This window comes from Pseudorca crassidens, chromosome 1 (assembly GCF_039906515.1).
Source record: "Pseudorca crassidens isolate mPseCra1 chromosome 1, mPseCra1.hap1, whole genome shotgun sequence".
Lineage (NCBI taxonomy): Eukaryota > Metazoa > Chordata > Mammalia > Artiodactyla > Delphinidae > Pseudorca > Pseudorca crassidens.
The window spans coordinates 107,491,775-107,517,267 of NC_090296.1; the positions used below are offsets into that span (position 1 = coordinate 107,491,775).

The following is a 25,493-nucleotide window of genomic DNA, read 5'->3' on the forward strand; positions in this document are numbered from 1 at the left end:
AATATTTTGGAAAAATGGTGCCAACAGCCTTGCTCAATGCAGGGTTGCCACAAACCTTCAATTTGTAAAAAAGCAGTATCTGTGAAGCATGATAAAATGAGGTATGCCTTACATAATAAAAATAATAAATACTATATATATATACATATATATATACCCACACACATATTCCCAGCAATTCCACTCCTACATATTTACTCAAGAGAAATGAAAACATGTGCACAGAATTGTACACAAATATTCATACCAGTTTTATTCATAATAGCCAAAAACTGTCAACTCAAATTTTAATCAATAGGTGAATGCATAAAAAATTGTAGTATACCCATACAGTGCAATACTATACAGCAACAAAAAGGAACTACTGATATACAAAGCAACATGGATGAATTGCAAAAATGTTACACTGAACAAAAGGAGCCAGGTACAAAAGTAGAGATTATTTTATGATTGTTTATATGAAACTCTAGGAAACAGAATCTCTAGTGATAGAAAGCAGATAAATTGTTGCCTAGGGCTGAACATGTGAATTGTAATAACCAGGAAAGGGCACGAGGAAAACCTTTAGTGATGAAAGTATTCTGCATCTTGAACATGGTAGTGGTTACTTGGGTGTATACACTTATCAAAACTCATTAAACTGTACACTTGAAATGTATGCATAATATTATTTGTAAATTTTACTTCAAAAATTTAAAAACTATTTCTACATACTAGCAACAAATGATGGAAAACTGAAATTTAAAATTCTATTTAGAATAGCATCAAACATACTAAATATAAATTTATCAAAATATGTGCAAGACCTATACACTGAAAACTAGACCTCGAGTTACCTCATTTGTCATTCACCATTTCCACCTTGAGATTTTTTTTTTTTTTGGCAGTACGAGGGCCTCTCTCACTGTTGTGGCCTCTCCTGTTGAGAAGCACAGGCTCCGGACGCGCAGGCTCACCGGCCATGGCTCACGGGCCCAGCCGCTCCGCGGCACGTGGGATCTTCCCAGCAGGGCACGAACCCGTGTCCCCTGCATCGGCAGGCGGACTCTCAACCACTGTGACACCAGGGAAGCCCCCCACCTTGAGGTTTTATGTTAAAATTTTTTTAAGTAGTTAAATAGAGTGAGAATTATAAAGTGTAATATTTTTGCTTCGTAAGTACAAATTTTAATTAATGCAAAAAATATTGAACTGTAGTAATATCTTTTAAACTGAAAATTCTTTTTTAATCACTAATTTAAAACTAAATACAGGAAATGCTTATTATGGAAAATAATTTTGTCATATAGAGGAGGAGATGTTTAGAAATTATTTGCTTTGTGGTGTCAAATATATCACATATACGTCACTGGTCATATCTCCCCTACACTGGATGAAATGACTTGAAGTGATCTTCTTCTAAGTACATGCCTATGTTTGAATCTTGGTTCCACCACTTGCTATCTTTATGATCTTGAGCAAATTGTTCCTTCATTTCCACAAATTAAAATGGGAATAATAGCAGTACGTATACCTAAATCATAAGCCTGTTGTGGGAATTAAATGAGTTAATGCATGTAAATTACCTAGTACAATGCCTAGCACATAGTAAGTGCTCAATAAATACTAACTTCTGTGATGACGGTCAAGCTCATAATATATTTACCATGCCTGACAAACATTAAGCTTGAAGTATTAGTTACCTTATTATGTGACAAGACTTTTTTCCCCTTTAGGCTCCTGTGATTAGTTAGAATGACCAGAGTGGCCTATATTTGAATTTTTATTATAAGTTAGACAGGAATCATAAAAGCCATAAATCTGTGGATAAAGAAATTGGGGACCATAAAGGTTAGATTATATGCTCCAGTTAGTAGGATCAGAACCAGCCTCCAAGACTTCTAACTCTGGATCTAGTCTCTTAATCTTGGTATCTATCTATAATCCTTTTTAAAGGTGACTCTCCAGTTAACAGAATAAAAACAAAGTACTTCTTATCTAAATAATACATAATATTAATATTTCAGACCTCAACCAAGACAGTTCTAAAAGCCCTGGACACAAGTTCCTAAAGCTGATGCCGAAGTTCCCCTTCCCCTACCCCAAGTGATTCAGCTATATGAAGTTATTAATCATCAGTTAACTAGAAAATTACATTAATCAGAGCATCTCATCCCACTGGCAAAAGACAGTGTTTCTGAAACTAAAATGACGTGTTGGAGCAGTGATGAGGAAAACTCTACTACTCATAAAATTGTCAGCTGCTCTTCAAAGAGCGTTTGGTCCTTCTTACTCTGAGCTGTATCTCCATAGTGATTCTCAACCTCAATTGTTCCTTATCTTACAGAATAATATTTTAGAATTTTTAGTCTTATTATCCTATACTTAAGGAATGCACCATATATCTTACTTGTCATGGCATCTGATCTGTCTCCGCTCCACTCCATCTCCCAAATGCCTGGCGGCATATGATGAGTAAATTAATGAATTAATATATGTTGATGGATGTCATTAGAAATTTTAGAGAAGGAAAACTGTCTTTATCCAAATGACTGCTTATTGCTTGAGCTTTTGATGTACTTAGGCAGTCTCTAATAAACCGATAAAAATTTAACTATTGAGCAGATTTCATATTCTTGCTTCCTAACCCCATTGGCAAATCCAAGTGGGAAGCAAATATATGATTTGGTGAGCCTGGAGCTGGAGCAAAGATGATCTAATGGCTAATATTCATGCCTAAGGCAGGCATCTCCTCTGTGGCTTACATCTGATGGTCTGGGCAGACTGTCTCTAAATGGTCCCATTTCTTACTGGTGGCTTCTCCGAAGGGTAGCTTGGAAAGGCTTTTGGCCGTCCTCAAGCCCTTACCTCAATTTTCACCAGATGCTCTCAAGGTTTCTTAGAAAAGTGTGTTGGTTACACCAATGCAATTTCAAGATAAAGCCCAGACCCCCACCCCAACCCCATTCCTACCAGACTGCAGCCCCTAAGCCCCTTCTATGCAAATTCTGAATTCTCCATATATTTATTCAACAATTATATTGAGTAGCTACTAAGTGCCAGGTGCTCACGATATGGCAGTGAAAACAAAACAAAAAGCCAACAAAAATTGCTGCCCTCCTGGAGCTTACATCCCAGTTGGAAGAAACAAATGATAAATGTCAGATGGGAAGGGGGAGGGAGAATACTGAGGGTGGGCTAAGAGTGTGGCAGTTTTAAATATAACACCAGGGAAGGCATCACTGAGAACATGATATTTTCATTAAGACTTGAAGTGAGATATGTGGATATGTGGGGGAAGTGCATTCCAGATCAAGGAATCAATGCAAAAGGCCAGAGACAGGATGCTGTATTCAAGAAACAAGAAGAGGCCAATGTGATGGAAACAAAGTGAGCAAGGAGAGTAGCAGGAAATGAGGTGAGAGAAGTAGTGCAACTCCAAAGACTTTAGATTTATTCCAAGGGAGATGAGGTGATAATTTGAAGGTTTAAAACAGAAGAGAAAAATACATGCCGTTTGGTGGTGTGGACATAAGACAAAGGCAATTAGCACAGAATACATAGGTGAAAATTAATTGTTTGGAACCTAACCGTTAAGCCTGGTTAGAAGGGCTATGTATAACAGAGAAAGGAAAGATAGCTTATTTTGCAGGAAACACTTAAGGATTTCAGAAAACAATTCGTTGCAGGTAAAAATAGGCAGTATTTGTTGACTGATGCAGCTTAAGTGATGTAGGAAAGAGAATTTTATGTATGGCAGCCTTACGGACTTTGAAGATAGTGACTAAATGTTTGTGAGGATTAGCTAGTTTGTGTGTGGGGGGAAGTGAACATGTTAGATCAGAGGCACTGAGAGGAAAGCTAATTAAGCACTGGAGGTACTGGAAAAGATTCATCTTTAGGTAAGGAGCTGGATTAGACGAAGTTGGAAAAAATGCAAAAGTAATTTGACATTTTTACAGTTAAGGATTCAGTAAATGTTTAACTGTTGGAACAGGCTGAAGTATGGAGGAACTGAGTTAAGTGACAATCTAGCAAGGGATACAAATATAGGCAGAAGGGTTTCTAAATTTTTCTATGCAACTCTGAAGATTTTTTTTTTTCTTTTACAATTATTTTGGGCATGTGTAGTTTCTGACTTCAGTGTCCTGCCCAAGCTTGCTAAGACGGGCTTTTTCTTGAACCACTGTAAGCTGTTACTCCTAAATCACTGAAACCTTCTATATTATTGGATTGCTGAAACATTTTTGGATTGCTCAACAAGTATATGCAGAGTAACAAAATTTTCTCCTTTTCCTTGGTTTTGAGGAACCCATCTTCCTTTACAAAATCTCTAAAATTGGTTTTCACTACTGATCCTTAGCCAACCAGATCTCTAACAGGTGCCCCTAAACCCTAAGGGCTACTCCCAAACTCAATGCCAAAATTTCAGAAGGTGGTTTTGTTGGTTTTTTTCAACTTGAAAATGCTATACTATGGCAAACTGAGGAAAAAATAACTACCTACCAGTCTGTAGACTGTTGTACATTCGGTGTAGGTGTAGAAGAGATTATAACAAAACAAAGATCTAATACTTTAAGAGATTACTTCTCAGATCCCCATCTGAAAAATGGGTAGGACAATAATTGTTACTTACAGTTAGTAGGATTCTTTTGAGTATTAGGCAAGCAACGCGCTTAAGATGCTTAGTACACTGCCCAGCACGTAAAGTGCTTACGAATGTTAGCAACTGTGTAATCCCTTGTGGTAAGCACAGCTCCACTCTACAAATGAGGAAAAAAGATCAGAAGTGACACAGATACCCAAAGTCACAAAGAGGCAGAGCAGAAGTTAGTTCACTCCAATACATACTGAGGCTTCCATTGTGCTGTTCTACAAAGCGCAGAGGGGATCAGGAAATGAAGAAGTAGACCCCTAGAGACACACACACACACACACACACACACACACACACACAATCACCTGCTCCCACAACTGTAGAGTCAGGAAGGGAAGAAAAGGGTATGAAATCCAGAACAATACAAAAAGTGCCAGTTCCCCCAGAGTCAAAGACAAGGGTACCCTGGCTGCCCACAGCACTCAGAAGTCTGAGCCACCTCATGGGCACAGCCATAACCACTCAGGGACACTTACAAGAACTTCTATAAAGACTCCTTCTCAAATCAAAAGGTGGCCTCAGAGCAATCCCTTGGCACCCATCTTTTACTCTGTATGAGCATACAGACTGCTGAGTTTTCCAAGAATCTAGACCATCTGAATTACTCATCACTGATTTATATGAAGGAATATGCGAGGCTTTAAGAGGCGCTATTCTGAATTTACCTTGAAGGACTTTCCTAGAAAAGATGCCTTAAAGAAAAAAACCAGTAAGGTTAGTGCTTAAGGTTCCAACACTTCAACAAAGTGTGCTGCCCAGCTACTGAGATGAAGAGTCAAAGTTAGACTTATTTCCTAGGAACAAAAACCAAAAGTCTGTCGTTAAAGCTCTAAACCTAGTCAATTACTTGGAGTAAGGAAAAGGGCTGGAGGACTAACACCTAAAAAGCTGGAAACAAAGACACATACACTTCCAGGTGTGGATTTTTATTTTCACAAAGAGACAACAATGCCTTCCCACATACAAGTATTTACAAAACCCAACTGATTCACCAATCTAGAACCTGGGTTTTTTTTTTTTTCCACTTCTCAACATAGTTGGGAATATGGAAACATTAATACCCACACAATTCCCAGAGATGGAATTTATCCATCAAACAGTGCAGATTACCTAAAAGTGCACTTACCTGCACAACTCAGTCTAAGAACCTCAGTGATACAAACCTCATGGCCAAGGTTTCAGTAATCTATTTGGTTTCATACCATGCAAACCTGAACAAGTGTGCTGCTACACTAAACTGAAAATCGGTTCTCATTTTACAATTAAAAAGGTTCTCAACGCTTTAGCAACTATACAGAATATGAAGGTTTATTTCAAAAAAGAGTACATTTTTTAAAACCAGGATACACAGATGCACTTAATGTAACAGTACCTTCTGCAAAAATAGGTTACATAATACTCAGAAATGCAAGGAACAATCTTATTCTCTAAAAATTAAACAGCAGACTTTTTAAGCTTAAACAGCCTTCAAAATGGAGGCTGAAAATGCTTGGTGACAAGAAGTAACTCTAGAGCCTGACACCACAGAGCTAATGCCGGAAATTAAACTACGACCACACACCTGCAAACTACGCTTTATATTCACACAGCATTAAAATGGTTTTGATTCCTATCTTTTCAAATGTGTCTTGGTGCTGCAAGAAAAAAAGTTGAATGATACACAAAACTATTAAAAGTTACAACAGAACTATTTAAACATCTTCTCCAAAATTGAGAAAAGCAATCATGTTAAATTTTAAAAAAAGAGAAAAAAGAAAAAGTCTGACAGAAATCTCAAGCAAGTCAGAGGTCCTCTTCATAAGTAGTCAAGTAAAGTTTACAGGAGATTTCAATAAATTATCTTGAAACCGTGGCAGAGAGCTAATTTTCAGAATCGTCGTGGAGGTCCACCCTTAAATGGCTTAAATCCAGAGCCACTTCCTCTTGGCATGGAATTGCCACTGATTTGTACAATTCTATTAATTGGGGATGCATTACTGAAAAAGGTTTAAAAGAAAAAAATGTCAGAGAACAAAAGAACAAATAATTACAGCTAATACCTAAAAAGTGATTATCATTTAACAGACACTGTTCTTTGTACTTTACACATATTAAATAATTTACTATTTTAACAGTCCTGTGAGGTATGTACCATTACTAACCCCACTTTCCTGATGAAGAAAGACAGATCTAGAAGCTAAGTAACTTGCCCAGGATCACAATGGTGATCTGATAATAAATGGTGGTGTGAGGATTTCAACTCAGGCAACCTCACGTCAAAGCCTCTGCCTCTTAGTAAGCCATTTAATGGTCTGTGAATGAATGGACTGGAGCAGTGTTTCTCAAAGTGTGGCCCCCAGATCTGCAGCATCAACTAGGAACTTGAACCTCTGAACTACAGGACATCATTCAAGAAATATTTTTGGGATTTCTTTTATATGTATAATGCAACACAGTAGGTACGAACGGATAATACAGGAATAAAGACCCACCCCAAAATCCTACAACAAATTTGGGAGGGAAAAACCCATGGTGAAATGGTTTAAGTAGCATAAAACCAAATTACAGAAAGGTGTGGATGCCAGGCTGAGGAATCTGGATTAGATCCTGTAACCTAAAGAAGCTGTTTGTAAGTTTTGGAGCAAGTAAACAGTGTAAGAAAACAGTCCCAACGGTTAAATTTAGAAATAACATGAAAAATGGAGGAGAGAAAACACTCATTTGGGAAGATCTGATGGGAGCTGAAATGAGCAAGAAGACAAAGCTACCACAAATATATTTTTTTAACTGAACCATACTTAGAAATTTATGCTAGGAGTGGAGAAAGATAAAGATGAGGCCCAGTCTGGCAATGGCAAATCAAAAGAAGCTGGAGACAACAACTGAAACATAAAGGTTTTAAACAGCAGAGGAATGAGTTTGCTTGTGACCCTGAATTTCTGGAGACCTCCAAGCATTTACATGGAGATCATGATATAAAGCTAAAAATAAAAAACAGTATCTAAAATCCAACCGTGTGAAGGAGCCAATAAGTAAATTAAAAAGGTAGAAAAGAAAATTATGGTACATTAGAAAACAGAGGAATGTTTTAAAAAAGGAAAAGCAACAGTGCTTAACCACCAAGGAGCCCAAGAACTAAGAAAATAAAGGAATCTATATTTGTCAAGAAAAAAGGTATTGGTGACCTTTAATAACCAAGGACAGAATGAGTGACAAGGCTGTGCAGGACACAAGTATAGTAAACAGTCACTTAAGTCTGAGGCTAGAAGCAACCAGTAGAAGAGTAGTAACTTGGATCACTGAGCCAAGCCACTGTTCTCTTCTAAGACAGATGAATGGGAAAGAAAAAAGGGCATGGGAGAGAGAGAGGCCAAACACTTGGCCAGCTGAAGGGCCACAATGGATGTTGGTATGAAGAGAAAAGAAAGCTCGTCTCCTAGCATTTGAACAGGCTTTGGGATAAATGTCCAAAAATTTTGCTAGACCTATTTGAAAAGGGAGGAAGCAGAACATACTTTCAGTTTCTTCTTCCTTTCTAGGAATTTTCAGAATGATAGTGAACAAGAAGATGGTTCCAACATGAAATTAAAAAGCTTCATTATCTACTGGATTCTGACATAAATACCTACCTGTATCGAGACTGATATGCCAGAATGTCAATCAATTAACTTACAATGAGGAATGTTAATTCACAAATTAACATCAGCTGCCCTGGAGATTTTGGGTTAATATGAGGAAATATCTGGGCAGACCTAGGGTTGTTACTAGTTACAATTCAATCTCTCAGAAACTATAATGACCTTTAAGGAAAAGGAAAAAGGTTTGGTTGCATGCTGGCAGAAAAGTCTTAACTGATTAACTACTTACCTTGTATGCTGCGTTATCATGCCTGCTCCTGTCCGGCCATCACCCATTCGCCTTGCATCATGATAGCTAGGCCCTTGAGAAGGTGGACCATGCCATTCTTTCCTTGGTCCACTTGTGTCCCGTCCATGGCGGTCAACCACATGTCGTTCTTCAGGATAGTGCTAAAGAATAACATATTAAAAGAAAAATCAGGACAGACTCCGCCTCAGGCCAATTTACTTAAGGTGTACTTTCTTTTTTTTTGATAAATTTATTTTATTTTTGGCTGTGTTGGGTCTTTGCTGCTGCACGCAGGCTTTCTCTAGTTGCGGCAAGCGGGGGCTACTCTTCATTGCGGTGCGTGGGCTTCTCATTGCAGTGGCTTCTCTTGTTGCGGAGCACAGGCTCTAGAGTGCAGGCTCAGTAGTTGTGGCCCACGGGCTTAGCTGTTCCACTGCATGTGGGATCTTCCCGGACCAGGGCTCGAACCCATGTCCCCTGCGTTGGCAGGCGGATTCTTAACCACTGTGCCACCAGGGAAGCCCCTTATGGTATACTTTTAATGTCAGAAGGAAATTAGTAAGATGTGTGAGAAGATGAAAGAATGAATAATATGAAAAAAGGTTTCTATCTACTTTGAACTAAGAAGCTTCTCAGGCTTCAGGGTAGAAAAGGTAGGACAGAATATGATTCAGCACTGTTATTTCTATACCTTCTAGCACCCATGTACTTTTTGACCCTTGAGTATTTCTGGGTCTATATGTAATGCCTCGATCTTCTATACATATGTAAGAAGGCATACTGAGAGGTCAAAACCTTAAGACAAATCAAGGTCGGGTATATGATCAACATGAAAATACCACATAGAAACAGGAGCTGTCATCTTACTGTACACAGTACTAGTTAGTGCTATGGCTCTTACAAGGTCTTACATCCATGACTATGAAGAAAAAAGAATAGTGAACATAAAGAAACAAAAGCAGAGAACTAAGGATCTGCAGAAAAAAAAGAGTCAAAAGTTATGATAGTTAGCCTACAGAAATCTGAAGGCGCCCTACAGAGATATGTTGGGTTGGCCAAAAGGTTCGTTCAGTTTTCCCGTAGGATGGCTCTAGTGGCGCTTAGCTGTCTTTAACTTCATTCAAAACAATTTTGTTAGATTGTATTGTGACAGCTGTCATATCAGCGTGCATTTAAAAAAAACCCAAAATTGGTGAATTTTTGTGTAGCCATTTTAATACTGAAGATGGAAGAAAAAAAGCCACATTTTTGGCATATTATGCTTTATTATTTCAAGAAAGGTAAAAACACAATTGAAACACAAAAAACGATTTGCGTGGTGTATGGAGAAGATGCTGTGACTGATCAAACGTGTCAAAGGTTGGTTTGGGAAGTACTGTGCTGAAGATTTCTCGCTGGATGATGTTCCACGGTTGGGTAGACCAGCTGAAGTTGACAGCAATCAAATCGAGACATTGAGAATAATCAACATTATACCACGTGGGAGATAGCCGACATACTCAAAATATCCAAATCAAGTGCTGAAAATCATTTGCACCAGCTTGGTTATGTGAATCGCTTTGACGTTTGGGTTCCATGTAAGTTAAGTGAAAAAAACCCTTCTTGACCGTATTTCCACATGCATTTCTCTACTGAAACGTAACGAAAATGTTCCATTTTTAAAACAAATTGTGACAGGCGATGAAAAGTGGATACCGTACTACAATGTGGAACGGAAGAGATTGTAGGGCAAGCAAAATGAACCACCACCAACCACACCAAAGGCCGGTCTTCATCCAAAGAAGGTGATGTGTATATAGTGGGATTAGAAGGGAGTCCTTCCAGAAAACCAAACAATTAACTCCGACAAGTACTGCTCCCAATTAGACCAACTGAAAATGGCACTCAACGAAAAGCATCCAGATTAGTCAACAGAAAACGCAGAATCTTCCATCAGGATAATGCAAGACAGCATGTTTCTTTGATGACCAGGCAAAATCTGTTACAGCTTGGCTGGGAAGTTCTGATTCTTCCGCCATATTCACCAGACATTGCACGTTCGGCTTTCCACTTATTTTGGTCTTTACAAAATTCTCTTAATGGGAAAAATTTCAAGTCCCTGGAAGACTGTAAAAGGCACATGGAACAGTTCTTTGCTCAAAAAGATAAAAAGTTTTGGGAAGACAGAATTATGAAGTTGCCTGAAAAATGGCAGAAGGTAGTGAAACAAAACAGTGAATACGTTGTTCAATAAAGTTCTTGGTGAAAATAAAAATGTGTCTTTTATTTGTACTTAAAAACCGAAGGAACTTTTTTGCCAACCCAATACTACAGTCAGAACAGCTTATAGACCAACACAATGAAAACCAAATTTCCAAGGGAGGAACAGGATCTCTTCCCTCAGGATACCTTTTCCAAAAAGGGTATGTGAATGCAAGGGCACTAGTCTACGAGACTTAAATTTTACTCTAACTAAGGCAGAATATCTGGATTATGTAACAAATCTTAAATGTTCTATTCAGGATAAATAGCTCAATGAATTCATCTATTGAACATTTCTACTTACTAGAAACATTAAAGCGTAATAAATCCCAGCAGGCCCAAATCCATTTCAAAAATGCTTTGTAGGAAATGGAAAGTGCATAGTTGTATTAACTAGAATGCCAAGAGATTAAAAAGTTTTCTGGTAAAAAATGTTGCTACAAAACCTAATATGTATTCAAATACAAAACAGAGCACCAGAGTATACTACAGGCTGAAGGATGGAGACACACATGCACATACACACACACTTCAGAATTCTTTTCTGTATGTAATTTAAGAGAATATTCTATCTCTGCAACCGTCAACCCATATTATGCCAGTATTTCATTGACAGAATGCTTTCAAATCAGGTAAAAGGTTTTTGCTCATTTGAATTGCTAAGATATGTCCTCTGTCGAGATTCATTAACTTCTTAATAGAAAATATTCAAGTCAATAAAGTGTCACAAGAGTAAAAAAGGCAAATACAAAATATTCCACTTACCTACCTTTAAAAATAAAAGAGCAAAAAAGAGACAACTGTTTTATTTCAGTTCTATACTTTAAGCTACTTAATAAAGTGGGAGAAAAGAGAGAGTATTATAAACCAAAAAAACAACAAAAAAAAGGAAAAGGTGAAAGAGAAACACAAGTAGGGGCCCAAGATTTCCCATCCAGTTTGAAAGCCTCAATTTCTTAAAAAAGAAATAAAGCCAGTCATCATTAGGAAGGCTCATCTATCTACCAAATATAACAATTCTCAAATTTTCGCAGGAAGTTTAATAAAAATTTCAGGGCTACAATCATTTCATCATGTATGTAAGTCAAGTCATTATACTGTACACCTTAAACTTACACAGTTCTTTCTGTATGTCAATTATATCTCAATAAAACTGGAAGGAAAAAAAAATTTCAGGGCTAGTATCCTGCTTCTCTGGACTACTATGTTCAACTACTGACTTGAAAATACAAGAGGCATTAAGATCTTTCACAAGAAACTCTCAATCATTCTCATCTAACTAGTCTAGTCCACACTCAAATGATACTATAGATACAATGTGTCTCATAAGTCCTTTAAATTTATTTCTGGAGAGTTGACAATAAACCTGCATAAGCATTTACCTGTGCTCCACTTCCTCGGTCTGTGATTACTCCTCTGTCTCCCTCTCTGTTTCCATAGCCTGAAGCATTACTGCGATTCCCAGGGGGAGCCCCTCTCACACTGTGCCCTGATACTTCTCTCCCAGATCTTTCTGGCCTTTCAACTCTGTTAAACAAAATCCAAAAACATACACAATCAAACTCTATTATACCTTTTTTTGAAAAACCCAAATGCATTATAAACCACCACTAGCTAGTCATTAGAAACTACACAAATACCTTGCTTCTCGTTTGTCGGTGGACATGCCTCCTTCACTCTTCCAGGAGGTTGGTCTAGATGGATTGGGCCCTCCTTCTCGAGGATGTCTAGGGTGAGTGATATCAGGCCTGTCATGAATGATCACTGTCCTCCTCTCATCTCGTTCCCCTCGTACTTCTCGCCTGTCTGTTTCTCTAAGTTCGTTTCTTGGTGGTAGAGGCTCATTTCTTCTGGAATCACTGAAATTTTTGGGATACCTTTCAAAACCTGGATCTTCTCTTCGTGCAGAAGGACGTGTTTTTTTCCCTTCACTGTGACCAACAAAACGTTCTCGCCTGTTATCCAAAACAAAGAACACAGGTCCTGAGAAGTACTTACTTGGCCTTATTCTTCTTAACTTTATTTGCATAACCTACAGTAATAACACCTTCTTTAAAAATTAACTTAAGATGGAAGAGATATGGGAACATATATATATGTATAACTGATTCACTTTGTTATAAAGCAGAAACCAACACACCATTGTAAAGCAATTATACTCCAATAAAGATGTAAAAAAAAAAACTAAATAAATAATAAATAAAAATTAACTTAAGGTAAGGTGACCAAAAATAGCCACAATTATTGATAATAACCTATATTCTTTTAAATTGAGCTAAATGTCTGGCATGAAGGTTGGTTTTTTGCCATCCAAGGGAAATTACATCAAGTCACTACCAACCTGAGGGATACTTTACTGTTCTTCACAGTTGAGGCCCATCCAGTTAACAGTACTCCCACTTAGATAAAACCAACTACTTAACTGTGTTATATGGTGGCCTATAAAACTAATGTTGAATACTGAATCACAGTCTCATTAACAAATACAAAAACCAAACATATGATTTGTTCTGAACACTCAGGTATGACCTGTACTTAAGATTTTAACTGAGAACCAAACTATCACTAACAAGGCTCATATACCAAATACAGCATTTTTCAACATAATCTGTTTACCTTTCAAAAGATGAAGACTGTATTGATGAACTCTCAGGAAACCTGCCCCTCTCTCGGTGATCAAAGTCATTAAATCTATTCTGTTGTCGAGAGTAGTCAGATCCGTGGCCGAATCGTGCATCTGTATCTAGAGACAACTTTTTATTCTCGCTCCAGTAAGGATCATCTCGCCTTGAAGAAAAATATTTGCTTGTTTATATAAATTAGTTTTACAACAATCAAATAACACTTACTTGGAGTCATACATACCACATGCTAGGAACTGTGGATACAGAGGGCTAATAAACTCAAGATAAAACATTGTTACAAGAACAAGCTAGCAAAAAATTGTTGTTATACAAAGTCATATAGTTATTAGAGGAATTTCACAGGAAAGAAAATAGTTGAAGAATTGTTTGTTTTCAAATTACTAAATGGAAAAGACAAATAAGATAAACACTTGATACCATTTTATGATAAAATTCTAACTAGGTGTATACAACCTTTTTGGTTATACTTAACTTTGGAAAGGTTAGAGGGGTCAGTCCCAAGCACAAGTCATTCACTCCACTTATTTCTCAACACTATCAACTAAATCTCACAGAATGTATAATGAGAAAATTAAATGACTATATTGTATTTTGAAATCTATTAAGAACCATGAATGCAAACACATACAGAATCTATATTTTAGTCTTCCCAAATTTGACTTTGATTTCTGTACCATCTGCACTACCCTGTAAGCATTTTCAAAATGGGTCTGAGTTTGAGAGCCATTGCTGAAGTCTACCATGTATTTCCAGTCATAGTGGAAAAACATTTGCATTAGGAAGGGAAACAGAAGAGCAGACTCTTCTACTTGACAATGCACTGGGTCCAATTCAATACTGCCATCATTCCCATCCCTGTTGATCATGACCCTTTACTCCAGTGATGGGTGCCTGTACTCTCCAATTCTAGAGTTAGTCTTAGCTTGGACTAAGGAATAAGATAGTAAGCTACTGTTAAAGAAAGTAAGCAACTACCTATGATCTACATCACGTGGGCGTTTCAAAGAATTCCTTTTTTCTTGTTCATAACGAAGCTGCTGCTGTTGCCTTCTCAGTTCCTCTCGTTCTCGAGCAATACGTTCAGCTTCCTTACGTCGTTCCTTCAGACAACATAGAAGGAAGAACCAACCAATGCAAAATGAAAACATAAGGTAAGTATATATGCAACTTTGTTTTAATCCTGTCATTAAGAAACCATCATAGGCAAGCACCAGGCAAAACACATACCTGGGACAAATAAAAAATTCTGACTTCAGTAATTAGCAATCTAAGCTATGACTATTGTTCTGCAACATTAAAATTAACAGAGACTGGGTGTTAAAAGCTGGCAATTTTTTAAATTTGGAAGGTCAAATTTAGTTTAATAATTTTAAACAAAAGCACCTAAAGGGAATTAGAAATAGAGTTCTTAATACGTATGAAGATTAAGTGCCTTAAAACCTTGGATGCAATTCTGCAAAGAGAGGCATTATTTCCTTCCAGCCTTGGGAAATCACTCCCACTATAATATGTAAGGAAATAGTTATTTTCTAAGAATGGGATAGTGACAGAGCCTGGATTACAACTACTCTGGACTCATAGTCCTATGCTCAGACTATTAGGCTGCCATGATATTGCAGAGCTCGAGGTATTACCAATTGGCTAGAACAAAGTCATGACTAAATGTATTTTTAACTAGCACCTAATTCACTGTTACCTTTCAGGGACACTTAATAAATGCTCATTAGCTAAACTTATTCTATAGAAGCTTTACAACATGTAAAGCAAATTTTAGGGCAAAAATCACAGGGTTTGAGAAAGGTCAGTTATTTAAGATGAAAAGATTTTCTGACTGCACCTGTTCAATACGAATGCGTTCCCTTTCCAAGCGTTCGCGTTCCATTCTCTCTCTCTCTAGTTTTTGCCTTTCAATTTCTAGGCGCTCTCTCTCTCTCTGTAAGCGTTCCCGTTCTTCCCGTTCACGAATTATTCTAATGCGTTCTCGCTCTCGACGCTCTCTTTCTGCAATCTCTCTTCGTCTAACAAAAATCAGTATTTAGAAATACTTAAATTATGCTAGCACTGTGTGAAAGAGAATAGCTTTTGAATTTGTATTTTTCCTTGAGGTTGGCAATTTTAAACTTCAACTCATTCTAAGTAGTTTTAATGTAATTGGAAAGAGAACTCAAAATAAAACTTTAAACAGATTTCAATAGTGTCACTTATTTATTAAGACTGTCAACTGAACAGCTGAATTTTATAGAGTAGTTGCCTCTTACATGATTCCTGTTTAAATAAAAATCCCACTATAACAGCCCATTAATTAATCAACATTTTTAAAAGGAGATATTCTACATACATGAGTTTGCAAAACTACAACTTCTACTGTTTTTGATAGAAAAATAGGATATAGTCTATCTCCTTAAAATCAGGTAGGCCTTATTTTTGATAACTTGGGATCATAACCACCAGCATGAATTACAGCAAATGCTGTATATAATGAACGGTTGCCTCAAAGCCTCTTTTGGAGTGTTCACAGCCCATAATAGATGGCTCCAGGTAACATGCTTCTTTCATTCAGGAGGTAGTTCAAATGTTTGCTCAACTAAATTATTATATTAAGACTTTTAACAGCGTTTGGTTTTTTTAAAAAATCATTTCCTTACATTAAGGCACCCAGTGTATTTTGTCTATCACCATGTCTTCCCCTAGTAACCCAGTGGTTCTCAACGGTTCAGTACTGCCCCCATGGAAATCTGAGGAGCATTTTTAATTATCACAATGACCATGGGGCGGTTACCAGCAGTTAGTGAAGGGGACCAAGGATTCTAAATATCTTCCGATGCGTGGAATAGTCAAGATAGTTCTGCATAACAAAAAACTGTCCAACACTCCTAATGTACCTTTCAAATACCATAATGGACATTCATGTCATTAAAACAAAATCACCTCTAGAGAAGAAAATCTAGCTCTAGAACTTAACTAATGTTTAATAAATGCTAGGTTCATTTGCTTTGGCGTGGCTTTATGTACACTAAAGTTTCCAGGAATGCAACTCCATATAAGTAAGAGGGAAAATTATACTTTCTTGAGAACTTCACCAAGAGTTGTTCACCATTTCAGATGTCATGTCATAACATCAACAACACTCCTGGTATTTGACTCACCAATATGACAAACCGGTATCAATCTGTGTTTGCAGCTGTCACATTCTCACTGAGTCTTAAGAAGGGTGCAAACATCTGACTACTTCATTAGATCTTCTAGAGAGTCATGCCTAAACATTCATATCTGGAATATATGCTTCATTATAAATTACTTTCATTTTCCTTCGTATTACAGTTAAGGCTTTATATTGATATTTTTCGTATATTTGTATAGGTAGGTATATTATATACCAATTTCGTTTCAGATTAGTAAAGAAGGTGCTGCAACTCTTTTGTTTACTATGAAAGGGGTGCTGGTCTAACGGGTTTGAGGAGTGCTGCCTAATAACTCCCACTCCCACCCTCCTCTCAACTTGTGGTCCTCTAAACAGGAGGCTAAGCGTGCTGAGACCTCTTCCAACAAAGGTTCTGAGTAATGCAAGGGTTATTTCCTTTAGGTAAACTGTGTGGCAATCACAGTATTATTTAAGTTGCTAAAAGTATCTCTGGTAGTTCCAAGCACTCTTGTGAATGAATAGATGAAATTTCATGGTAAGTGACCATTTGACAGTATAGGTTAATATTTGGAAATTTATATTATGAAACACTTTCACAAGAATATTTTAAGTGGCATCCAAAAATTGATATATACGAAAGCAAACTGGCACTCATGATGAACTGTTGAGATATTGCCACTAAAAATAGAAATGTTTTGTTCTCATTTTGTTTTAAAAAGAATGCCTGCTTTGGGACAGAGCTTGAACACAATAAGGTTCACAGGGTTAAATCTGCCTTCACTTGGTCTCTAATTCAAAGTACAATAAGTTTTCCCTAAAATGTCAACATATTATTTGACCACTATAGCTTACATTGAGACTATCCTATCTCAAAAATCAATTTTTCCTTTAAAGTCATGTTTTTTATGGCGGCAGCTTTGGAGTAGAGGAAAGAGCATTGGACTTGGAGTCAGAAGACTTGGGTCTGAGTCCCGACTCTGCCACTCATTAGCCATGTGGCATTGGAAGAGTCATTTAGCCTCTCTGGGCCTCCATTTTTTTCACTTATATAATGGACATAACTAACCTTACAGAACTGTCAAGACAGAGATAATAGATGGAAAGGTATTTTGTAAATCGTAAAATACTATGCAAACTTAAGAAATCAGTAGGTTTTACTGCACTTCTTAAAAGTGACAAATATCTTTCTGTAGGAATACAATTTCCAGAAATCTGGTTTATAACTAGTGTTAAAGATGTACCTATAGTTAAAGACAGGTATAAACAGACTCTTTTCCTACCTTCGAAGTTCCATTGCTCGTCGCAATCTTTCAAAACGAACTAAATGTTCTCTCAATCTTTGTTCCTTCATCTTTTCAAAAGGCAAGATGTCTTTCCTCCTGTAGTCTTTGTCCCTTTTTTTATCTAAGCTAGCTCTCTCCTTTTCCTTGCTTCTTCCATGAATCTGTAGAAAAAAAAATTATAACAGGACTACAAGTTAAAATAATTATGTTTTTTCAAGTTGAGCTGGTCATTTAAAAAGCCTAAATGAGTAATGACATTCCCCTTTTCTTAGGTTTCCTAGCATGGAAGTGTGCAAAATGGTTAGAGATACTGACTTAGCTTCTTTTGGGAACAGGTGGAATAGTATACAACATCCATCTCAGAGACTTACTTTCTCATATCTTCCCCTTCTTGATGGCCTACAATGATCTCCTTTAGTTTGGTCTAGTATTACCATATGTCCTGGACTCTTTGAACCTAAGAGGAAAAAGGAAAAAAATTAGATAAGCAAATGTCTAAAAATATTTCAGTAAAAAAGAAAATATAATGTAAAAATGCTGAATTCTTAGACAACCAAATATTCATAAACGAATACATGAAATAAAAAACCTATTCTATAAGAACTTAAAGGTAAAGAGTTTTTAAAGCTTGATCTGCTAACATAAATACTTTCAGAGATACCAAAAGATCAATTACATAGCTATTACTCATTGACCGTTTTCAGCCAGCCCAGATTTAACAGTAAATGGGCTTAGGTGGAAGAAGACATCTGTTTCCTAAGAGTGGAAAAGGAGAAGACAATCAGTCTATTAGACCTCCTTTTCTACCACAGTGACATCTAATAACAAAGTTTAAAATATTTATCTGGATTGTAATCTCAAGTTTCCCCTTCCACTGTAAAAATTAAATTGTAGGATGCATTAGAAAGGGACTGAGAAGAAAGATGCATAGCATACTTATTCGTTTCTTTTCTTCACTTTTTTTAATCGATTCTGAAGTTTGGCCACTTGATCCATTATCATTCTTCTCATCTTTACCTTCTATTTTCTTAGTATCCTTGCTTTCTTTTTTTTCAGGTTTCTCAGACGACCTCTTCTCTTCTTTTTTGACTGAGGCTTGTGTCCTGACCATACCACAACACGCAACAAAACAACAAAATGAGGACTACTTCATCAGTGTACCAAGAAAGTCTATATGCTTATCAACAAAATAAATCCTTACTTGCTACTTCTATCACTCATATTTTTTTTGTCTCCAGAACTTCTTGAACTACTCTTTTCATCATTTTCTTTCTTCAATTCTTTCTTAGAAGGATCACCTTTAACCTGAAAGGTTTAAACAGAAAAAAAATATGTGTTTTAACGTTACACTTTTATGTTTATAAAAAGTATGTTGATGGTAGAAAATTTGGAAAACAGAAATGAATATATAAAATTAAAAATCATTCCTAATTCTACTCCCTACCAGTGTAACATCTTTAAATTGAAAATTACTAGCCCTCAAAATAACCTCCCTTTTATAAACACTTAAGCAAGCTTACTTTTTCAACAGAAATTAGCTGTCCATGCAGCTCAGTGCGATGAAGATGTGCAATACATCTGGACACCTCTGTGCTTGAAGACATAGTTACAATGCCATAGCACTTGGCCCCGGGACTTCGAGCATTTGTGACTACCTTTGCACTCAGAACCTGTAAAATGAGATTATACTTTAGAAAGTTTTACAACTTTATAACCACATACATTTCTAAATAGATTAAACTTCAGAATGAAGACTATTCAAATTAAAGGATATGTTCAGGATGTATAAATTCAGGATAAAGGATAAATTTAGGACATATATTATTCTATGATCACCATCTACCTTGCCTGTAAGTAGTCAGTAAATATTCAGGGGAACAATTTAAAATGTCAAAAAGCAATTTAACCTGCTTTTAGTTTTTTCCTTTTTCTTCCTTTCAAATACATTGCCAAAACACAGTCACATCAATGAAGTAACGGCACAATTAACGAAAGCAAAGAAATAATATTTTCAATTAGATTTGGGTCAAAAATTCCCTATCAAAGGCTCACCCTGAATCTCTTAAAGATATTAAAACAAAAAGGGTTAAGTTCCTAGAAAGTGTCTAGATAAGTGTTAACACTTTTCTATAATGGGTCTTTCAAAAATAAAGAATCTGCCACATGTAAAAAAGCAACCTTAAAAATACACCCTAGGACTTCCCTGGTGGCGCAGTCGTTAAGAATCTGCCTGCCAATGCAGGGGACACGGGTTTGAGCCGTGGTCTGGGAAGATCCCACATGCCGTGGAGCAACTAAGCCCATGCGCCACAACTACTGAGCCTGCGCACCTAGAGCCCATGCTCCGCAACAAGAGAAGCCATGACAACGAGAATCCCGTGCACTGCAACAAAGAGTAGCCCCCGCTCGCCGCAACTAGAGAAAGCCCGCGCACAGCAACGAAGACCCAATACAGCCAAAAATAAAAACAAATAAATTAATTTTTTTTAAAAAACACACAAAAGACACACTTTCCATCTATGTACTTTTTAAATGTATACCAATATAAAAGTGACAAATAATTTCAATTCTATAAAATGAATAAGAGAGACAAGGCAGGGGTGGATGAGTGAGAAGAAAAGCGAGAGAGAACAATGTAGTGCTGAATAAATAGGAACAGGGACGCAGTGTCAGGAAGAGGAACGTAAGGAATTTAGGAGGCTGTATGGTGTGGGTAGCTGGTAGCTATCAGCTTTTATCTCAACTCTGGGAAACACTGACTTGCCCCAACAACAGCTTAATTCTTAAGCCCGAGGTCCTTGTTATAAGTACATGGTTTCCTAATATAGTTTTAATCCTAACAAATGCCAACATCAAAATACCGTTTTTACAGCTCTAACAATAAATTGTTGAAAATAGAACCAAAAATACACCACAGCTGATCATGGGACCACAATTCTCAGTGTTCTGTATCTGACATCTACAAGAACCTCCTTAAATGTGCAGGTAACTCTCTAATTAGAAGAAGAAGAAAAAACTCCTAAAATCAATAAGATAGATTTTTGTAACACTCATTAATGGCTATTTACTGTTAATGGTCATTAATTTAATAAATATTTGAAAGCCTACCATGTGCACACATAGTATAGTAGATAAAGATCCCTGCTATCAAAGAGTTTACAGCAGAGTAGGTTATATACGATGTACCAATATATTGTACACTAAAATGTAAAGTAGAAAATAGTGAGTGCCCTAAGGGATGCAGATCAACTGCAACTTAATTCAACAGACATTATTTGAATATTCAATTCATTTAATCATTGACTATTTTTCTCTTCTGTTAGGGCTCCCCTCATATGCCAGAAAAAGTTCTCCTGATGAACCAACCACAGTAACGCCTCCCTTTGCTAACACCCTGCACTCTTCCTTCACAGCACATATCAAAACTTCTGATTAAGTTTCACCAGTTTTACATTTTTCACCACCACTGTACTGGAATTTGTATAATGAGAAGGACCACATCAGTTTTGGGGTTTTTTCCCTCATATTCTATATCCCATTGCCTAATATTAATCTACCTATATTTTCCAGATGACCAGATCAGCCTCAGCAATTCTAGGTCCAAGAAATATCATGATGAATGTGATGAATCAAAATCCTTGGCTTAAATGGGCTCAAAATATGAGCTCTTAATAGAAGATTCCCAGGGCTCAGAGTGAGATTATATGATGAAACTCATCATTACTACAGAACTCAATAATTATGCCTGTAACAGTCCTAAGAGAGACAAGAAACTAGATTTTATATATACGGTTTTGAATATAACCTCTATTTAGAATGGAGATACCAGAAAGATGGATAAAAAGGTAAAAAGAATGTACCTTTCCATATTTGCCAAAGAGGTTCTTCAAATCAGCAGCTTTGGTATTAGAAGAAAGTCCACTAACCCAGATATTTTTAGTTGAGCTTCCACTGCTACCACTAGTACTACTTGTACTTCCTAGAATAGATTTAATATCAGAAGTTTAAGTACCTCAATTGGAATTTTTTAAAACACAATTATTAGGGCCATATTCTTCCAAAATTATTATACCCTCTAATGTTGATAGTACAACTTTACTACATCAAAATCCTACACATCTATTATTAAAATCAAACACAATAAGAGATAATACAAACATGTCTGAACATTTGTACATTTCCTACTGCACGAATTTTACGACAAAGTAGGCAAAAAAAATAAATTACATGTCTTGGACTTTTGCTGTTAAGCTCAATAACTTATACTCAACCACTGCACTGAATACAGGGAACCAGGAAGTAGTCATCTAGGAATGTACAGACTGCTTAATTACCTACATCTGTGGTGGGCTTTAGCTCCTGAGAAACTTGGGAGCGCAAAGGGAAAAGTCAAACAAAGGGATAAACTGTTTTCAAGAATCTGAATGTTTAATAACAAAGACTAGCCAACCACAGTTCACCTTCATTCTCTATCAGAGAAAGGGTAAGAGAAAGTGGGAATTACATGCAGCTGGATAACTGTATTTAAAAAAAAAAAATCTTCTACAATCACTTACAAAAATAAGATCAGAGACCTCAAAATCCTTTAGAATAGGTAAATGGTTATATGTATTATTTCTGCACTATTTCCATACACAAATTATGGTTTCATACAGATAAATGCCATTTCTTAAAATACAGGCCTGGTCAGTCATCCTTCAGTGCTTTACTTCAAATGTGCTATTATAAAAAAGGAATTTTCATTCATTTGACTTTACTTGGAAAACAACTCTTACCCACTCTAAGGGAAACAGTATCTAAGCAAACAAAAGTAACAATTTTTATAACTTTGCATTATTGGAGTAAAATGTTTAATGCTTTAAAAATTACAAGCCACAAGTTTTAGTTGAAGAACTGTTGTCAGCGTACTTATGAGACAACACATGCCTGACTCAAATATTTTAAATATTAATGGTTGCTGCATTTGTGTTCTTAAGAAATGTAGTTATCAAGCGATCTGCTATGAAATGTTAACTGGAAGTTTATGTATCTTTTTTATTTTACCAGTAACATTTGGGCCCACGTACTTCTCTAACTACAGAAAAAACAATTTAATGACAGGAAAAAGTTAACATTTAATTAAGACTACACTAGTCTTCTAAATTTAAAGGATAACATTTAATACATTTATTATATCTTATCCATTAACCAAACTGTAAGGAATGTGGGTAATGCAATTAATTAATTGTCAATTACTAAACCAATCACTAAAATTTCTAATTATTAAAATATACCAACAAAATATACTAAAAAAAAGGATAAGGAACACATTACTTTTTCAGGCACTCGAGGCATTTTCAGAATCTGTAGTACCTAAATGGTGTTATTTTCCCTTAAAATGCTTTTTGAGAACACAAGAAATATTTTTCAAGTATACAGCATATACAAGATGACACTAAAGCACATGACCAGGAGACAAACTGAGACTTCCCAGTAACAAAAAGTAATCAAATAATGCACCTTTAAGCTCACAAAAATTAAAATAAAACTACTTTTCTACATAAAACTCTCATCAATGCAAAATAAGTCAAATAGGAAGTAAATTCCGAAGAATTAAAATACTGTATAACTGGCTATTAACAGAAGTGTGCCCTGATTTAAAGAATCAAGAAAGTAAAACCAAATGTTAGGAGACTGACTTTCTTTCAGCTCCACAAATATACACAAATGCTGTTTATACCATATTTCCTACTAGACAGAAAGGGAAAAGACCATGGTGGTGTACAGGGGTTAAAAGTGACTGCAATCAAAGATAAAATACTTGAAATTATAAGAAAACAAAATATCTGTTATATGAATATTCCATACAGATGCTTAGAACACAACGTAAAAAACACAGACCAAATATATTTTAAGCAAATTCATACCAGTTTACAAATTAAGTAATTAAGAAAGTAATGCTTTAATCACACTGAGAATTTGCTGTAATCTAACTCCATTGTTTACATAAAGGCCATCGAAAAATTTTAGTATGTCAATTTTTGAGGACTCAATAATGTCAAAGGAAACAAACCCCAGGCAATTATTACTTTTTAATGAAAATATGCAATTTACCACTGAAATAAACAGGGAAGGAAATCCATTACCTTTGTCATCTTTGGATGATGTCTTGCTGTCTTTAGATTCCTTTGAAGAGCTAAAGAAGCAAATCACCAGAAGAAAATTGAAAAAAAAAAAAAAACACAACAGAAAAAAACAAAAGAACAAAAATCGAACAGCTTGATATCGACTATATTTCAAATAGTGCTATTCATACAAATTAATAATTCCAAAGGCCTAGATTAGGTTATTTGAACAAATGATTCCCTTAGGATTCTTGGACTGATTTTCCCCAAGATGCCTGAAGATCTAGATTTTCTGACAATTCTATTCAGTGGATATATGGCCATCTTCTCCAGATTTCAGGACTGGGACTTGACTTCATTTTGTGTTCTTAGGACTGATAGTTGTTCATTAACCATCATCACAAGGATTTTTAAAAATAAAACACAAAAAAATTGTCAATTTGAAAAAAAAAAAACAACAAAAAAACCAAATATATGCTGACAATTCGACAATGCAATCAGTAGGACACACTGCATATTACGAAGATCTTGAATTTTTTTTTAAAGTAACTTATGACGATCAAAAATATTATAGGCAGGATCATAAGTACTAATTACTGTACATGGTCTTGAAGCCACCCCCTTAATGTAGAGTGATCTTATTGAATGCTGGAATTCAGTATCGTAAAGAACTGACATAGAAAAACAAACCTCTTTGCTTGACCAGAGGCCCCAGTAGACGAGGGCCCTTTCTTCAAAGTATCCTTTTCTTTGTCTCCAGATTCTGCTTTCTTAGAACTTTCTCTGGCTTCCTTCTCGACAGGATCACCCTTCACGCAGTCTTCCTTCTTACCATCTTTATGGTTCGCATTCATCTCATAATCCTTGCTTTCCTTCTCCGGGCTCTGTGCAATGACGTCCTGCCCATCTTTTGGCTTACTTGCTTCAGAATCTGTAATTTTCACATTTTTACCTGTTTCTAGGAGGTCATCACCATCAAAATCCAGAGTGATGGCATCTTCAGCCTGGATTGTGACCGAGATGTTGTCATCCTCAGCTTCTTTCACAGTCGTATTAGCTTCCATCTCTTCATGAGCTGTGTGATCAGCCTCAGCTAGGTTCCCTTCTGAAGGAAGAGGTTTAGATACTTCTTGTGTACCATCACCAGAACCTGCTATATCTAAGAGGATTTAACAGGAATAAATACGGCAAAACAAGAAGTTTAAACAATTTCATATTCATAAGCTAGAATAGGACCTAGAAAATATAAAGCCAGTTATTAGCACTGATGGAAGGTTAGGAAGAAAAACACAAGGGTATTAACTAACATAAACAATCCTTTACCCAGGATCACTTATTCTTCATGGAAAAAAATGATCTCTAAATACAAATACCAAATAACAAAAGTGAAGAAATGGTTCCATCCTGAGGATACCAGCTCTTCATTTCTGGTTATAAGTTAATGGCATATGGAAGATTTTTTTCCTCCATGAGAGAGTGACAAATGTGCAGATTTGGTATTCAATGTTCAAATTATCTTGGGATTTAACTCTTGTGACCTTCATAACTCCAATGGTGACGTCTTGAAAGGTCACAGTCTGAGGATACCAATCGGTC

General features: G+C 36.3%; 2 protein-coding genes across 15 annotated transcripts in view; one reads left to right on the forward strand and one right to left on the reverse strand.

Moving 5' to 3' along the window:
• MINDY2 (MINDY lysine 48 deubiquitinase 2) overlaps positions 1-19,006 on the forward strand; it is a 114,430-nt gene extending 95,424 nt beyond the window's left edge. For 6 of the 7 annotated variants that reach the window (XR_010945970.1, XR_010945971.1, XR_010945948.1 and 3 more), the window contains 2 exons: positions 14,403-14,519; positions 18,850-19,006. The gene's annotated coding sequence lies outside the window, so the exon portion shown is untranslated. Of the gene's footprint in view, positions 1-887; positions 1,087-14,402; positions 14,520-18,849 lie in introns of all 7 variants that reach the window. The other variant, XR_010945947.1, reaches the window with a different exon arrangement.
• SLTM (SAFB like transcription modulator) overlaps positions 5,547-25,493 on the reverse strand; it is a 44,531-nt gene continuing 24,584 nt past the window's right edge. For 3 of the 8 annotated variants that reach the window (XM_067748311.1, XM_067748302.1, XM_067748276.1), the window contains 15 exons: positions 24,588-25,056; positions 23,919-23,968; positions 21,654-21,772; positions 19,314-19,463; positions 18,995-19,098; positions 18,730-18,896; positions 18,165-18,250; positions 17,791-17,954; positions 15,206-15,386; positions 14,344-14,468; positions 13,340-13,510; positions 12,364-12,678; positions 12,106-12,250; positions 8,483-8,643; positions 5,547-6,612 (listed from right to left, as the gene is read on the reverse strand). In XM_067748311.1, coding sequence (XP_067604412.1) covers positions 6,504-6,612; positions 8,483-8,643; positions 12,106-12,250; positions 12,364-12,678; positions 13,340-13,510; positions 14,344-14,468; positions 15,206-15,386; positions 17,791-17,954; positions 18,165-18,250; positions 18,730-18,896; positions 18,995-19,098; positions 19,314-19,463; positions 21,654-21,772; positions 23,919-23,968; positions 24,588-25,056 — 2,516 coding nt within the window. In that variant the 3' untranslated portion in view covers positions 5,547-6,503. The remainder of the gene's footprint in view (positions 6,613-8,482; positions 8,644-12,105; positions 12,251-12,363; positions 12,679-13,339; positions 13,511-14,343; positions 14,469-15,205; positions 15,387-17,790; positions 17,955-18,164; positions 18,251-18,729; positions 18,897-18,994; positions 19,099-19,313; positions 19,464-21,653; positions 21,773-23,918; positions 23,969-24,587; positions 25,057-25,493) is intronic. The other 5 variants (XM_067748320.1, XM_067748284.1, XM_067748339.1 and 2 more) reach the window with 3 other exon arrangements.